At 37.7% G+C, this 16,261-nt stretch overlaps 1 protein-coding gene across 14 annotated transcripts in view; it reads left to right on the top strand.

The window, feature by feature from the left end:
- The window catches only part of tns1b (tensin 1b), a 282,589-nt gene extending 266,755 nt beyond the window's left edge, over positions 1 to 15,834 (top strand). For 12 of the 14 annotated variants that reach the window (XM_055215157.2, XM_055215158.2, XM_055215150.2 and 9 more), the window contains 6 exons: positions 7,099 to 7,170; positions 7,275 to 7,301; positions 8,494 to 8,662; positions 8,769 to 8,837; positions 10,584 to 10,613; positions 11,759 to 15,834. In XM_055215157.2, the coding sequence (XP_055071132.2) occupies positions 7,099 to 7,170; positions 7,275 to 7,301; positions 8,494 to 8,662; positions 8,769 to 8,837; positions 10,584 to 10,613; positions 11,759 to 11,900 (509 nt within the window). In that variant the 3' untranslated portion in view covers positions 11,901 to 15,834. The remainder of the gene's footprint in view (positions 1 to 7,098; positions 7,171 to 7,274; positions 7,302 to 8,493; positions 8,663 to 8,768; positions 8,838 to 10,583; positions 10,614 to 11,758) is intronic. The other 2 variants (XM_055215155.2, XM_055215166.2) reach the window with 1 other exon arrangement.
- The last annotated feature ends 427 nt before the right edge of the window (positions 15,835 to 16,261 follow it).

The following is a 16,261-nucleotide window of genomic DNA, read 5'->3' as shown; positions in this document are numbered from 1 at the left end:
AATAATATATATAAATAAATTGCATCTCTGTATTAAACAGCTAAACTCTTAATTACACTATACATTAAAAATTTTGTTCAAGTTATTTCCCTTACGCATAGATACTGTACAGTATATGCAGTACTAATTTTTAGTAACTTTTACATGTGTCTGAAATGATGAAAATAAATCACGGTAACACTTTAAAATAAGGTTCATTAGTTAACATTAGTTAGCTACATTAGTTAACATGAACTAATAATGAACAGCCTTTATTAATCTTTGTTAATGTTAATTTCAACAATTACTTTATTAAAATCTTGTTAACATTAGTTAATGCACTCTGAACTAACATGAACAAGCAATTAAAGCTTACATTTTTATTAACTAACATTAACAAAGATGAATAAATACTGTAACAAATGTATTGCTTATGGTTTGTTCAAGTTAGTTAATACATTAACTAATGAACTTTATTGTAAAGTGTTACCGAAATCACAATGCATTTAAAGACAATTCATGAACAATCTATTAAATAGAATGACAATTTACACAAGTTGATTTTACATTTGTTTTGTACAGGTATTAAAACTTAAGCATATATTTTATAAATTAAAGTCACTGTGTGCTTAATGGCAAAAGGGTATTGAACATTGAGGAGAAAAAAAAACGCAAACAGTTGTCACGGAGTGACTATGCGGGGCGGAACCAAAAGGAGAGTGAAGAGGTTCCGCCCGGACCGTTTGTACAGACACCGGCACTTCCGGGTTCCCCGGGAATCCCCGCACTCGCTGAAACAAGGCACAGCTGTGTGAGTGACGTGGCGAGCGATGGTTGGGCGAGCCACGCCATGGAGGAGGATATAAAGAGAGAAGGTAGAAGTTACTGGAAGGGTCGATTTTCGAGTCAACTTCCGCCTTGGGCAGCACAACGAAGACCAGCCTCCGAAGAGTCTGCAGGCTCTGCTGATCCGGCGACCGCTAGGTAGCGGGCGGAAAGAGTGCGGGGCTGGTCCGGGCGAAAGGACGGCGTGGTTGTGTATAGGAAGTTACTTGTCAGAGTGAAGTTTGATCGCGTTGGATATACGCTGCAGATGCCGGCTGGGTTGTTAGTCCTTCGGGTGCTGAAATACGTAGTTCTGCTACGGCTAGGAGCTGTGGAGAGAGAAGAAACACTGTTCAACAGTCAAGTAAGAACCTCTTGAAACGGAAATACACAAAGTTTTCTTGAAGTGTTGTGCTGTGTCCTTGTCGTCCGTACTCACCTTAGGAGGGTCTTGGACCTTTGTGGATGCCATCAGGGGCCGCCGCGACGGTGTGTGCCCAACCCACCCAGATACGCTCTGTAGCGGTGTTCCAGCTGGAGTCACGTGGAAACCCCTCCAACGTCCCTGGCCCCGTAATACTCCCCCTGAGGGCGAGAAGCGAGATTTTTAGATTCCCTTTCCCATTCCCCACTTTAGTTTTAAATAATTTAAATAAAGTTTCTATTTCTATATTTTACTTATCTCTGGTTTGTCTGGTCATTGGGGTGCTTTGGGACCTCCTCGAGGTGGAACTAGGAGGAGCGTGATCCGCGACAGGGGCGGTCCGCTTCTCCGACCTGTGACACAGTCATTCCACAGCCTGTGATGTCAATGTCTTCCACATATTAAGTTCACATTGTCCATTATAAAGTTGATACTTTCAGATTTGAGAAGATCAGGAGAGCCGTTGAACACTATGGTTGGTGTGGGACCTTTGGGTTCCTGTAAAACAAACATTTCACCTTTTAAGTGCTTTTTACCAATTAACAGAAGCCATCAAATAGACTTAAAATTACCCCATAATAACACAAATAAAGTATGACAACTAGGCAAGCGACACTCACGAACCAACAAGACTCATAATAATTGATGTGGAGCTGTATGCTATTTAAGGGTAAACAGAGTAATATTTTTATATTTGCATTGAATGTTACTTTAAATAAAGTGCCTCAAATGCTAACTAAATTACAGAAGACTATACCTACACTATTTACACAGTCAAGGAAGCTGGGATTTTCTTGAAATAATGCTTGCAATAACATAAGTGCAGCATTCCTCACCAGACCTACAAAGATACAAATTATTGTACATTAGGTACAGATATCAATTACAGGGACATTTTACTCAAAAAAGAAAACTCATTCACTCACTCGTTATTTCAAACATTCACAGTTTTTTTTCTTCAGCAGAACACTAACACAAAAAAGATTTTGAAGAATGTTTGTAACCGAACAACTCTGCTAGCAATTTGATGGACACAAAACCAATGCAGGTCAATGGGCACCATTGTTGTTCGATTACCATACTTTTTCAAAATTTCTTCTGTTGTGTTCTGCTGAAGAAAGTGACGACAATTTTAATTTGTGGGTAAACTTTAACTCTTTCTCAGCCAGTGTCTCTTAATTAACAAGTTTACTCTTCAATGGCAAGGAAAAAGTTTATACAAACATTATTTTCATATTTTCACTTATACAATTTATAGGTGCTAGAACCTTTACATTGACTATGCAAATAAGGCTACTTTACACTGGACAAAGAACAAGCACCTTCTGTGGTTTCCTCTCCAATGAGATTGGCGTAGAGATGTTTTTTACTTCCTTCTTTTGCACTCCTGATGATGTTTGGGGCCATTTTATTAAGAGATGTTTCCATGTTCTTCACCAAGTCTGTTCCAAACCACATTGTCATTCCATGCAGCATCTTAAAACACAAAATCTTTATATATCCACTTTCAGACAAACAAGTTGCTTAAAGTCTACATTAACTTGAGGTTGCAATTGACTAGTGATGTATTTTTCAAAACACAATGTTCAATAAAAAAATAGTGTGAAATATACAGAATTTAAATTAAATCCTCAAACACTTTACAGTCTTTAATGCTAAATTCTAAATGAAATACATACAGTAAGAATTATCATTAAAGCTACAAAACAGATTTCTTTTATTTTGCTCTTTGATGAACATTAGTGACAGAATTCAGGTTTACAAGGTCCTTTTAAGCACCTTACCTTTTTGCATCAATGGGGTTTATATTTTAAAGCCAGTGACGTGTCTGACCATTTATTAACCATGGTTATCTGTGAGGGAGAGGAAAAAAGCATATAAATTACACTTCACAAACCAAATACACATAAAAACCTGAACACGTTTGGGTTTTAAAACATTTGAATGTTAAATGTAAGTGTCTTAACAGCTACCATCACATTAATTAATTGTGTGCATCACAGAAAACATGCATATCTAGACGTGTTGCGGATATGAACGCTGCACTGCAATCGTGCATTTATAATACAGACCAGCAGAAAGTTCTTAACTGTGGCCAGCAGTTTCCACTTTCCTTCAAGGTTTAGCTCCAACCCTGATAAAACACTCGTGAACAAGCGAAAAATACTCATGGAATATGTGTAAAACTGCGACAAACATTTACATATAATTTCCCTTCCACCGTCTTCCACCCGGTTCCTTTAACCACGTGCTTCATTGAAATAACACCCCTGTCTCGAATTTCGTCTCCTTACAACACAGCTGTCTTAGTGTGCTTGGCAATTTAATTTAAAATGACAAAGAAATAAAACAGGACTGTAACGTAATTCATTAAAACCCGGAACAAAATGTATTTAACAGAGCTTTTATAACTGACGGTTGACGAAGCCCGTCAGTGCTTTAACGTTACCAGCAGTATTTTTTAACTGAGGTAAATATTATAAATGTAGCTAGTATCACTATTTAGCACAAGACCTACTCTAACAAAATAAATATTAACTAATTATACTAAATATTTCAGTAATATCGTTTCAAAAATGTAGAAAGTTTACTTACCTCAGGGTACAAACAAGCAGAAATGCCGGTCCGGAGTCCGAACTCCTCAGTTTGAAAAAATAACTGTCACGCCTCGAGGCTCATCTTCGCGTATGGTGGTGGTCTGGTATGCCTCTCATCATCACCGCTCTGGTTTAATAAAAAGAGGAATATAAACAAACACACATACATAAATAACATGTTTAGTATAATAAAGCTTGACGGTGAAAGATTTTATACCCTAAAATTGCCAAATTTCCCTCAGACATCACACGTAATTGAATTAAACACTATTGGGCGGTTTTCTCGGACAGGACTTATCACTGACTAAAATACTGACATCTGTTAACATATGAGTGCTATTGTTTTGTCTCAAAATGCACGCCAGTATTGTATTTTATAAGGTTTGTTTGTAAAAATGTCCCAATTAAAATTAAGACGGAGTCCTAAACCCTGTCCGGTATTATCTTAACTAAAATAGCTCCACTTTAACTCGGACACATAACATAACACACACTTTAAGTCGGTCACATAACATAACACACCTTTATATAACTTATATGTTTACAAAAACGTCGAGTATTTGCGTCTTTGCCAATTAATATAGTCTAAAATTAACATTTATTTACAAACACTTACCTGACGTGACCTTGAGGAAACGGCTGATGACTTGTGTCGTTGTGGGAAACAGTGAGTGATTCCGGCTGTTACATGCGGAATGATCTCAGATGAAATGACCTGTGATTCAGATCCTTCCGAGTTAAGTTAAGACATTTTAAATTAAAAACTCACGCACATACTGTACATACACACGCGCGCGCGAGCGGGTCGCGCGCACGCGCGCACGCGCGCGCGCACACGGGTACACACACGGGCATATTTAGAAGTTTTATTTAAGATTGTTATGATATTGGGACTATTTCTCCACCCGCTCCTTCAGCTCTGAAGTTCAAATTCGCATGCAGTCCGGTTATAACAAATGTAAAAGATATGAAACATCACTCAACAGCAATATCAATTAAGTGCAATCCTAAAATATGATTTAAAACATAACCCTCTCATTGTTAAGTATGAGAAATTAAAATGAATTAAATCGCATGTTTAAACGCCACAGAGATATCAGAGCCAGCAGTCTGATGGGCTTGCCGAGGAGAGGCTGCGCTGGGCGGGGTGTGAGCGCTTAAGTGTCTGTGATTTTCTGGAGCTCATATGGAGCTCATCTACGTCCGAAAGTGTCCGAGCACATTTTTAAATATACGCTATCTTTATTAACCGACCGCATATTTAAACTTTAAGCACATACATTCACGCATGAACAACTCTTACAATTACATTTTGTGACCAAATAACAGTAATATTATGAGCATTTTGTTGTCAGTAAACATAGCTGTCATAAGTCCACATATTTACCTGATTTGTCTTAATTAGTTCACTCAACACTAGCCATTCTGAATTTTGACTGGATTTGAAAATAACCATTCACTTAATGTTTTAAACACAGATCTTCTCAACTAGCTCAAACAAAAAAATTGGTTTAACTTATATATTTTTGCCCGTCCAACATTTCATTAGTTGGATTTTTTACAGTGTACACTAAATATTAGTAGCCTATTTGTTGACTCTCTCTTTATTTGACCACAACCTATTGACACAAAAAGGTTTGTGAATGAGTTGTGTAGGTTTGTAAATGAGTTGTGTAGGTCTGCAATTATTATGTAATCTTTAGTTTACACTTCAGTCACAAAACGTGAATTATAGAACCATTTTAATAAAAATGGTTCTTTGCCTTCCAAGGGTTCTATATGGAACCCGTTTTTTGGTAAAAGGTTCTATTGGCCAAGTATAGAACCCCACGGTTATATATAGAACCTCAAGGAACCTTTTTTTTTTAGAGTGCAGCATTTAAAAAAAATTGCCAGCCAGCGGCAACATTTTTTATAATTTTCACAAAAGTTTAATGCCTTTCAGAAAGTTGCTTTCAAATGAAAGAACAGACCCTCTGGTCTTAAACAAACAAACAAAAATGTCTATCTTCATTTGTTCTCTTTTTATCACCTCTCAAATATGGGTAGATTTCTTCAAAAATACCACATTTTGAACAAAAAGCTGAGATAATTGCATTAATTGAGATCAGATTCAGATCAATGATCAAAACATCCAGCCCAGTCTCGCGAAATTTCGTTATATAGTCACGTATTTTTTTTATTCTTTTTCGTGCTATTGTCACGAGGTTTCGTGTTTTTTCGTGGTCGTGTGGCAGGTTCCTGTTTTCGTGTGATTGTCACGTGTTGGTTGCTCAACTGTTTTGTCCTATTTTCTTACCATTGTCGCTTCGGTTTAGGGTAAGATTTACATAAAATGACATCCCTAACCAAACCCAACTCTAACCCTAACGCCAGGCGACATATAAAAAAATAAATCAGAAAAAATAGTAAAAATCAATATATAAAGTGACATTCTAATGCAAGCACCAAATCTAACCCTAAACCGAAGCGACAATGGTTTAAAAATAGGAAAAAACAGTCGAGTAATCAATACGTGATAATCACACGAAAACAGGAATTCGTTATACGATCACGAAAAAACACGAAATTTCGTGATAATAGCACGAAAAAATTATAAAAAAAAATACGTGACTATATCACGAAACTTTGTGAGACTGGGTAGAAACATCAGTTTTTACTGTTTTTGCACCAGTGAATGCTTTAGTGTTTTATAAGTTGGGTAAGAATGCCACCTAGTGGATAATAGCGGAAATATGGATTGCCATAAAAACTCGTCATTGACAGAGAAGCATTTTCTCTTAAATGTGGTGTGTGTAAATTTTAGCGGCTTTTCAACCAACAGCTCACCCCTCATTTTCAAAATGCATATATTAGTCGCCACATGACAAACATGTCGTTGTCTGACATCACTGAATCCATTGAATTACATAAATACAGGAGCAGCACAGAGCGGACTCTCGTGGCTGTAGACGGTAATAGTTTCTCTTGGTTCATATGAAATCATTTTGACGTTTAAGTCGCACCTGACTATAAGTTCCAGGACCCACCAAACTATGAAAAAAGTGTGACTTATAGTCTGGAAAATACAGTAGCTATATATTATGTTGCATTTCTATCAAGATATCCTTTTACACAATGCACCTTTAATTGACGAGATAACTCGCCAATGGGGGGGAAGCGTTAAAGGCAAGAATTCCAGGTCATAGGGTTCATGTTATCAAATAATCATCAGACTCCTTGTTTCTGAAAGGATGTATAAATTCAAAACTTGACCTGTTGTTGTCGTTTCAGATCCTCTGGAGGAGTCACCTGAGACAGCGACACCAACTAACCCTGCCGCTGAGATGCTCAAACAGGGCGCAGGTGAGAGAAATAAGATGAATATCTAATATGTGTGCTCAGAACCAGATACTCTGAATCAACTCTGAATCAATGTTCTCCCTCACCCTGGTGTCACAATGATTTAGGGCAGAAGAGCTCTACTGAAGCCCATGGTAAACCCAAGTGATGTTTGTTGATCTGTGTTTTATTTAACCCGACTCTTGACTGCTGTTTCTAGAGAGGCGGCCGCACGTCTCTCTTAATTCTGTCCATGCATGTGATGGTTTATACTTCGGAAACACTTTTTTATCTGTCTTGTCAAACCGTTCATCTTGAAGCCCTTCCTTTTGTCAAAAGCCTTGAGTGTATTTCAAAACCTCTGTCCTATTGATTATGGCATGTTCTTTAATAATGACTGTGTTAAAATACACTGCATGGTTTTACAGATAATATCAGTGGTTCTCAATTTTATTTCTCTTTGAAAACTAGAAAATTAGCAGAATATGATAATCAATATGATATTGATTCCAGATGTCAGGTAGTACAGCACTGTTAAATAATAGTTAGTTTTTGGTGTTTAACTCATTCCCCGCCAGCCTTTTTTTAAAAAAGTTTCACAAAATGCCTTCCAGGAATATTTTCTTCTAGAAATATATAAACATACAATATATCAAATGAAAGAAAAACCCTTTGCTTTCAAATAAACAAACAAACAAAATGGGGAAAAGTTTCATCCTATCTTCATTTGTTCTTTTTTTATTACCTCTCAAATATGGGTAGGTTTTTACAAAAATATCAAATTTTGAGCGAAAAGCTGAAATAATTGCATTTTTGTAAAGAAATTTTGTTCAGATCAGATTCAGAACGACGATCAAAACTTACATAGAGTTTAAAATTTGTAAAATTAGTTTTTGCTTAAGTTTTTTATAAATTGGATAAGAGCGCCATCTAGTGGATAGTAGCAGAATTACAGATTACCGTAAAAACTTGTCAGGAAAGCGTCATTGGCCGGGAAATGTTTTCTCTTAATTGACGAGATAACCCGTCAATGGCGGGGAAAGAGTTTAAAGACATTGAAAAGCATTTCGCAAAACATGAACTGCATTGAAGTCTTCTGAATCCAAGCAGCAGCTTTGTGCAAAGCCTAAAATTGAATTAATTATCCTCTGAACATCTGTATGGTAATGGGATACTGTTGCCAAAAATGTATTACCCCATATAAGAAAAAACTGAACATAGCAGTTTTGAATTTGAGAACCACTGGATTGTGCAAATGCCAGATATATTTTTAATAAATCTTTTCCTACAGTATGCATTAAATCTCAAATCACAACTTCTTTATTGATGTTTTCTTGTCTTTCCCAGCATGCAATGTTTTGTATATAAACTCTGTGGATATGGAGTCTCTGACTGGGCCTCAGGCCATTGCTAAGGCAATTTCAGAAACAATGGCAACCAGCCCGGCACCCACAGCCACCATTGTTCATTTCAAAGTGTCGGCACAAGGCATCACGCTTACTGACAACCAGAGAAAGTGAGTTTTGTCTCCCTCTCATGTCTTTCTGTTTAAGATTTAAGTTCTGTTCTATTTACATAATTTATTTAAATGTATTATCTTTTAAATACCATTTTCTCCACAGGCTTTTCTTCAGACGTCACTACCCCATAAACACAGTCACCTTCTGTGATATTGATCCCCAGGAGAGAAAGTAAGTTTAAAGGTTTATGAGTCTTGTTGAGCAGAGGCATGCTATTACTTTTCAAAGCGATCACCTAGCTGACTATAAAATACAATATTTAGGGACTTTCTGGTTTGTGGATATGGCTTAGGTTCTTGCTTCATTTATACCAATGAAACTTTGGCCAGCTAGTATGTGCCAATCAAAGTGAACACTAGCCAAATAAACCATACTTTGGGTCAAACGTACGGTACGCATAATGTGAGTACACCCTTTGTGACAGCAAACAGGAAATTATTGTGCGTTTGGGGACCTGAAAACCCAAACTTTTGAGGATGGGTTTCAAAGTGCAAGGTTGTCGTCTCCTTACGAGACTTACCTGTGAATCTGTGTAGGGCTGCATAACAATTAATCGCAACTAATCAATAAATCTAATCGATTAAACTATTTTTTTTATTTTAAAAAGTATGTATGTATAAAGTATTCATATTTATATATAACATAAAGTATATATAAATATAAAAATGTATATATACACATGTACATATTTTCTAATATCACTACCAAGGGACACTACCTATAATGTTACGTCTAAAAAAAACTACTCAATGGTTTCGCCATCTTGATTGTTTGTATTTATCTCTCTGTAGAAGAATACATATGTGATCATGTCATGTGGTGTTTACTTAACAAACATCGCCATCTGCTTGGCACGCTAGTACAGTCAGTGCATACATCATGTGTACAATTTTTTCCTACATTGTTGTAAATGTAGCCTTAAGCCTTGTGTATAGTTGTTTTTAACGTGTATACAAGCGTACATGCATGGAAGAAAACACAGCTTTGCAAAGCATACCGTATTTTCCAAACTACAAGTCGCTCTGGAGTATAAGTCGCATCATTCAAAAATGCGCCATGAAGACGAAATAACATATACAAGTCGCAGTGGACTATACATCACATTTATAGAAAATTATTTCACAAAATCCAAGCCGAAGAACAGACATTTAATCTGGAAAGGCAAGTTATTCAACTAAACAATAGCACACAGAATAGCAGGCTGAATAGATGTCTGTACGTTAAAGTAATATTAGCAGTTATTTACACGATAAACCATAGCATACAGAACTTACCTGGAAGACTGAATAGGCTAAATTAACCGAACAAGCCAACGAGCATCAAGCCAACAACCATCATTCCACATCACTGAATTCATTGAATTACATAAATACAGGAGCAGCATATAGCGGACTCTCGCGGCTGTAGACGGTAATGCTGTCTCTTGCCATATAAATGGCAAAATTAATTCATACTGACTTACAAGGCGCACCTGACTATAAGGTGACTTATAGTCCGGAAAATATGGTAGTTTATTTGCTTATACGTGTATGCAGACATTCGACGCATGCGCATTGCGACAAAATGCAATACCTTTTTTGGCCTACATGCTACATACTCCTGTAAGCGCATGTAAGTACGCTCGGCTACCAAAATCCTGTGGTATGCGTACACGGACCCTTGCATATGCAGAAAAACAGAACTATATTTCATGCTTTAAGTGACACCCCTACTGAAAAGACCAGCTAAAACCAGCCAACCAGCTTAGGCTGGTTTTAGCGGGACTTTTCAGTAGAAGCTTAATACTTGTGTAACACCCTAGTAACCATTCAGAACATCTTATGAACCGCAAACATCCTTTACATTGTCAGAATATCTCAAACTAAGTTGCACAAAGTTTAACATTGTTTAACACAAATTACTCTTTTGTTTTTTTAGGTGGAGCAAACCAGACGGTGGGAATGCAAAGTAAGAACCAGCTTTTGATAATGAATAAATGTATATACTGTTATCCAAAAGGTAGCTTAGTACAGGTTTCAACACGATTCCCTCTATCTGTTGTTTAATGGGATAGCATAGATCATGGGTGACATTATGAATGTGCAGGATTGTGATGTCTGTTGTCTGTAAAACCTTACGTTAGTTTGCCAATTCTCACATACATGTGTTACAATTTACTCTAAGTACATACACTATGTTATGTGTTTTAAAGAATTACTTCACTTTCATGAAAAACAATTCCTGATAATTTACTCACCCCTATGTCATCCAAGATGTTTATGTCTATGACTTTATTGGACCTCAACAGTTTACACTTTTAATGCAGTTTAAAATTGCAGTTTCAATGCAGCTTCAAAGGGCTCTAAACGATCCCAAATGAGGCATACGGGTCTTATCTAGAAAAACCATCGTCATTTTTGGCAAAAAAAATAAAAATTATCTACTTTTAAACCACAACTTCTCGTCCTGCACCAGCTGTGTGACGCGCCAGCATGAGTTCACGTATTGCATAATTACGTGGAAAGGTCACGCATGACGTATGAGAAATTACCGCTCCAGTGTTTACAAGTGTGGAGAAAGAGGACCATTTTGATGTTATTGTATGTTGAACGATACAAATTAACTTCTTTATGTCAGTTTAATTGTTTGAATGGTCCGCAAGTGTGCATTTTACATATATAACACGTGACCTTTCGAAGTTATCACGTAATGTGAGGTCATGCTGGTGTGTCACACAGCTAGTGCAAGATGAAAAATTGTGGTTTAAAAATATTTTATTTTTGTTGCCAAACAATACTGGTGTGCATTTTAAGACAAAAATGCCAATGCTATATGTTAAGATGTGTCAGTGCAAGGTGTTTTTAAATGAAGGCAGCTCAAACATGCATTTTAATCTGGGACTAGGTCTGGTAAACCGCCCCATAATGTAATAATGAGATTAAACCAAAGTTTAAAGTCACCAAATAAAAAATCACCAAAAAACACTTTAGCTGGGGTTTTACAGACTGAGTCACAAATATGCATTTTTCTATTGTCAGATGAATGCTTGTGATATTTTTAGACACTTTTATGATTTTATGAGTGAGACAACTTCATGTTCTTTTGTTTCACAGGTTCTTTGGCTTTGTGGCCAGAAAACAAGGTAGCACAACAGACAACGTGAGCCACCTGTTCGCCGAAATGGATCCTGATCAGCCGGCCACAGCCATCGTAAACTTCGTCTCGAAAGTGATGATCAGCTCTCAGAAGCGGTGAACGCTTCCCGTGCCACGCCGCTCTCTTAAAGACTTTCTGTTTGTTTCGTTTGAGTTTTATCAAGTTTCTGTTTTTCGTTCGTTCGGGTGAAAGTTGCGCGTACGTGTGTGACGGAGGGCAATCCGTGTGGAAATGAGGAAGCGGGATAGTGGAAGTGCAGCGTGGGTGTTGAGGAATGACGTGAAGAGGGGAGGTGGTCTTCATCTCACTTTGAGCGGAATTGGAAATGTCGTCAGTGATTTTGTCGCTCTATTTTTAAGAAAAAAGGAAAAGAAAAAGTAAAAATGAGGGTTGAAGAGGATTAGACTTTGGGGCTGATGTACCAAAGATGAGAGCGCAGTCAGGACAAACCAGTCATTATTCACTATATATATCTTGGTAAGCCACGACTGATTTGTCAAAACTGTACATAAGAACTGATACTTCCTTCTTAAAGCCGCTCTTGTTTCTCACGCTAGAAATGCAAGACCACGCCATATCCAAACTAAAAACTTTTTCCGGTACTGTCTGGAAAAACTCAAAAAGACTCTTCTTGGGTATTTGAAATGTCCTGCATGTGACAGACCTATCAAAAACTGAAGACAGGTATGAGAGAGCAGTAGTTGTCTGGTCATTCCCACCCACAAACCCTTAAGAAAACCTTGTGGGTTGTTGGAGGCATCCTTTCATTTTTGTTAACCTCCTTGTTCTGGTCCGCACACATCCAGCGGCTGAGACATGTGGTTTCACACCATGCAACTAAAGTATCTTATGGTGCATTCATTCACCTCAGAAAGTCACAATTTCCAGTCTCTGACTTAGAAATGTGCTCGGGAATGCCACATAAACTTGGAATTTTTGCAGCACTTGTAATGATGTTCCATTGCCCGACACTTAGGCCCTGTTTACACGAGAACGCTCGAGGGTGAAAAACGTAAAAATATTTTATCGGATGTGCCTTTCGTTTACACAGAGAGCGTGTTTTTGGGGCTTAAAAACGCAAAAAAGTGAAACCACTCTCTAGAGTGGAAATCTTAAAAACGCTCTACCGTCGCGTTCCCGTTTAAAATCTCCCCGGGGTGGCTCTCGTTGCTTGCGCGTTTATGTCACAGGCATGCGCAAGTTCAGGAAAATAACAACAAACATGTCGGATTATTTCCATACGTCGGACCTTCAAGTTGCCATAGCAGCTTTGATAAATATACAAGAGTCTTTCCAGCAGTTGTACGAAATATTCACAGCTACTATTACTGATCAGAGAAGGTGCATTAATTACCTCCATCAAATTGTTGATGCGCCAATTCATCGGACGCAAACCAGACAGCTTTGGACGAGACCTGGAAGAACAAGGAAGGCCCTGTCCCAAATGGCGCACTTCATGTGGACTTTCGGTCTCGTGGCCTTAAATTGCGCGTGCTCGCTAGTCTACGAGTACGTAGGGTGTCCCATCTGTCATTTTTACGCTTTGAAGTGTGCTCATCAGCGCCTCCTTTTCCCCCTTTGGCAAAGCCAGCACTGCAGCAGGCTTCGCACACTTTACCAACCCATAAGTCCTTGCGAAAGAGCAATAAGACGACGGAAGGGAGGAGTTCACACTGATGGGCAACTTCTCTACCTATTTCTGGTTTGACGCTCGAGTCTGTCCCAAAATACGACTCCGGTGCACCCACGTGGACTCGCATCAAGGGTCCCTAAAGTCTGGACTTCATGATGTCGTCAAAGTGTGGACTCTGAGGAGGACCACAAGTCCGGAGTGTGCCATTTGGGACAGGGCCGAAGAAGGTTGTACGCAGGCTTTGTTGTTGTTGTGTGTCAGTGCTTCACATTGCCACCTAGCCGCCTGGAGTGCATACTACATACTACGCCAATTTTGCGTTTTCTCTTCAGATCGTTTCAGTGTAAACGTAGCCTTAGATGAAACATGCTAGCATTCTTTTTACCAGTGTTTATTTATCATCCTGACCCTGACTTATCTCAACCAAATTAAGGATGTTATTATTTGCAAGCGTATGTACATTTACATTTATGCATTTGGTAAATGCTTTTATCCATATCTATGCAAGCGAATAAAAGGTTCCAAGCAGAAATTTGGAAATTTTGACTTCTCAGGTTGAGTGCTTTAGGATCTTTCATGCACCTGCATCATGCATCAGTCTTTAGTTGCTGGTTTGTACCTTACTAGTCTCAAGGTGACCTTGGGGTGAAGCAGGTGTCCATCATCCAATGCTTTCTTTTCTTCGGAATTGTGTAACGTTTAACAGAATGTGTGTGTCTGTCACATCTCTACGCCTTTCTTAAAACACACTTACAGTTTCATTCTACCCCAAAGGAAGCTAAGTAAATATATATAAAAAAATACTTCAAATAAGTGATTTTACTGAATATTTATTGTATTATTTGCTACTTTTTGCTCCATGTTAACTCATTTACCCATAGATATATTGTATAGTCTACATAAAGATTAGCCTTTGAAATAAATACTCTTTATTTTGGCTAATATTTCAAAACCATGTAATTTTGAGAAGCATATATGGTGTAAAGTGTATGTATTTGGAAAGCTTGTCATTATTTTCTTGTTTTTCCTTCTGGTTTGAATGAGAGTAGGGTTTAAAGTAAAAAATTCATTGTCGCTTTGGACGACCGTATCATTATTAGAGATTACATTTGAGGATTACAAAGTGAGTTGGCCGATATGTTTACTGCAAGAGGCTTTGTGTAAAGAAGAGTAAGGAAACATGTCTTTATTTTTGTATTATTATTGTTATTAATATTATTTTTGCACCCTTTCCCCTTCCAGTATTCAACCCAGCGTTCCCCAGCAGTCGGTCACTTTTCAGGCAGATTTCAGTATTTTGTTTTATACTGCCATCGTGAGGAACTGTCAGGTATTGCTAGTCATGTTTGCCATCTATGCACCATCCTTTACATTCACAGAATCCTTGTGAAATGAATCGATTGAAAGTAATACTGCAGTGTTTTAACTGTGATTCGAGGAGAAAGTCCCCATCGATCCCTTAAACTGGTTTGATACCCTTACGTCCCGTGTCAGCCAGAAGATAGAGGTGGCTTTAGGCTGAATAATGTTTTCGTTTTGTATGTAAATACTTCATTTTTGCCAAAGATTTTATTTCACTTGTGTATGCCTTAGTTTGAGAAAAGATTATTGTCTGGTCGGTGTGTAAACGACGGCTTGTTTTTGGCATGGGAGTCTTTTTTTGACTCTATATGACTGTTTGGTTGTCATGATACCTTTTGTTTAGCCTTAAAAAAACTACTCCAAAAAATGCAAAGCACTTAAATATTAGGAGCTGAGAAATAAAAAAATAAAACTTAAAATTAATAAGGCCGCTTCACTTAGTCTAATAGTCGTAGGCCCGGATGAACATTTCTGCATTGATTTTGAAAGATCTGCTTAATTCTGGATGTAAAACGTGTTAAATGTGCGTGTGCAACGCTCTTGGTCGACAAAATATGCAATAAAGCAACATGCAAGGAGCCGGGAATGAATGAACGAATGGCAGATTTTTCATCTTTGCAGGTGTGGATTTCTTTTGGGCCTGCATGTGAATGATTATGCACACTAGAATACATATAAACTTGCTTTGCTTGCCTTTCTGGACATTTCATTGGATGCATAGGCTTAGATGAACAGATCACCTACGTAGACTGAACCACAGAAAAATAACGTATGGCAGATATTGGCGGTCGGAGAAAGATCTGCCACCGAAATCAGCTCCCCACCTCTCAATGTATTAGCAGTGTTGTATTATTATATTTTTTTACGTCCACTTGTTAACATACTTAGAATGTGTGAATGAGCTACTATTGCTGTACAGAACCACGTCTTTTTATTTGCGTTATGTTTTACAGCCTCATATTGTATTGTTTTGGCAAAAAATACATTAAAGAGCAATCCAAATCAGTTACATTAAAGAAGTACACTGTTGCTAGAAAATGTGTCTGTGTGTTTCTTCAGTGTTTTATCAGGCGTATCTTATACGACACAAAGTTACACTATTACGAGCTATGAATGAACATTTGGTTATACTGATCGCTATAACATTATTATTATTATTATTTTTGGAGTTTTAGATGAGATTCTTTTGTTATTAATCACATACTGAGAAATTCTCCAGTTTGCATTACTAATCGTATATAAAAAGAATATATGGCGTGTTGCTCCAAAAACACAACTGGGATAAGTTCCTGCTAAGATGAGGCCATGGGGTGGAGGAGGGATGCTACAAAAACTGTCATGGGACATAGGTGAGAGACGATTATTTATCCAGACCGCTTCGCACTGATTGGTTGGATTACATGACCATTCTGCTCCAAATCTAGTTAAATAAGCATAATTGCACACATATAGGGCCCTATTTACA

This window comes from Misgurnus anguillicaudatus, chromosome 17 (assembly GCF_027580225.2).
Source record: "Misgurnus anguillicaudatus chromosome 17, ASM2758022v2, whole genome shotgun sequence".
NCBI classification, from domain to species: Eukaryota; Metazoa; Chordata; class Actinopteri; order Cypriniformes; family Cobitidae; genus Misgurnus; species Misgurnus anguillicaudatus.
Note: the sequence above shows the minus strand (reverse complement) of the source record. Positions and strands in the feature narration are given on the sequence as shown.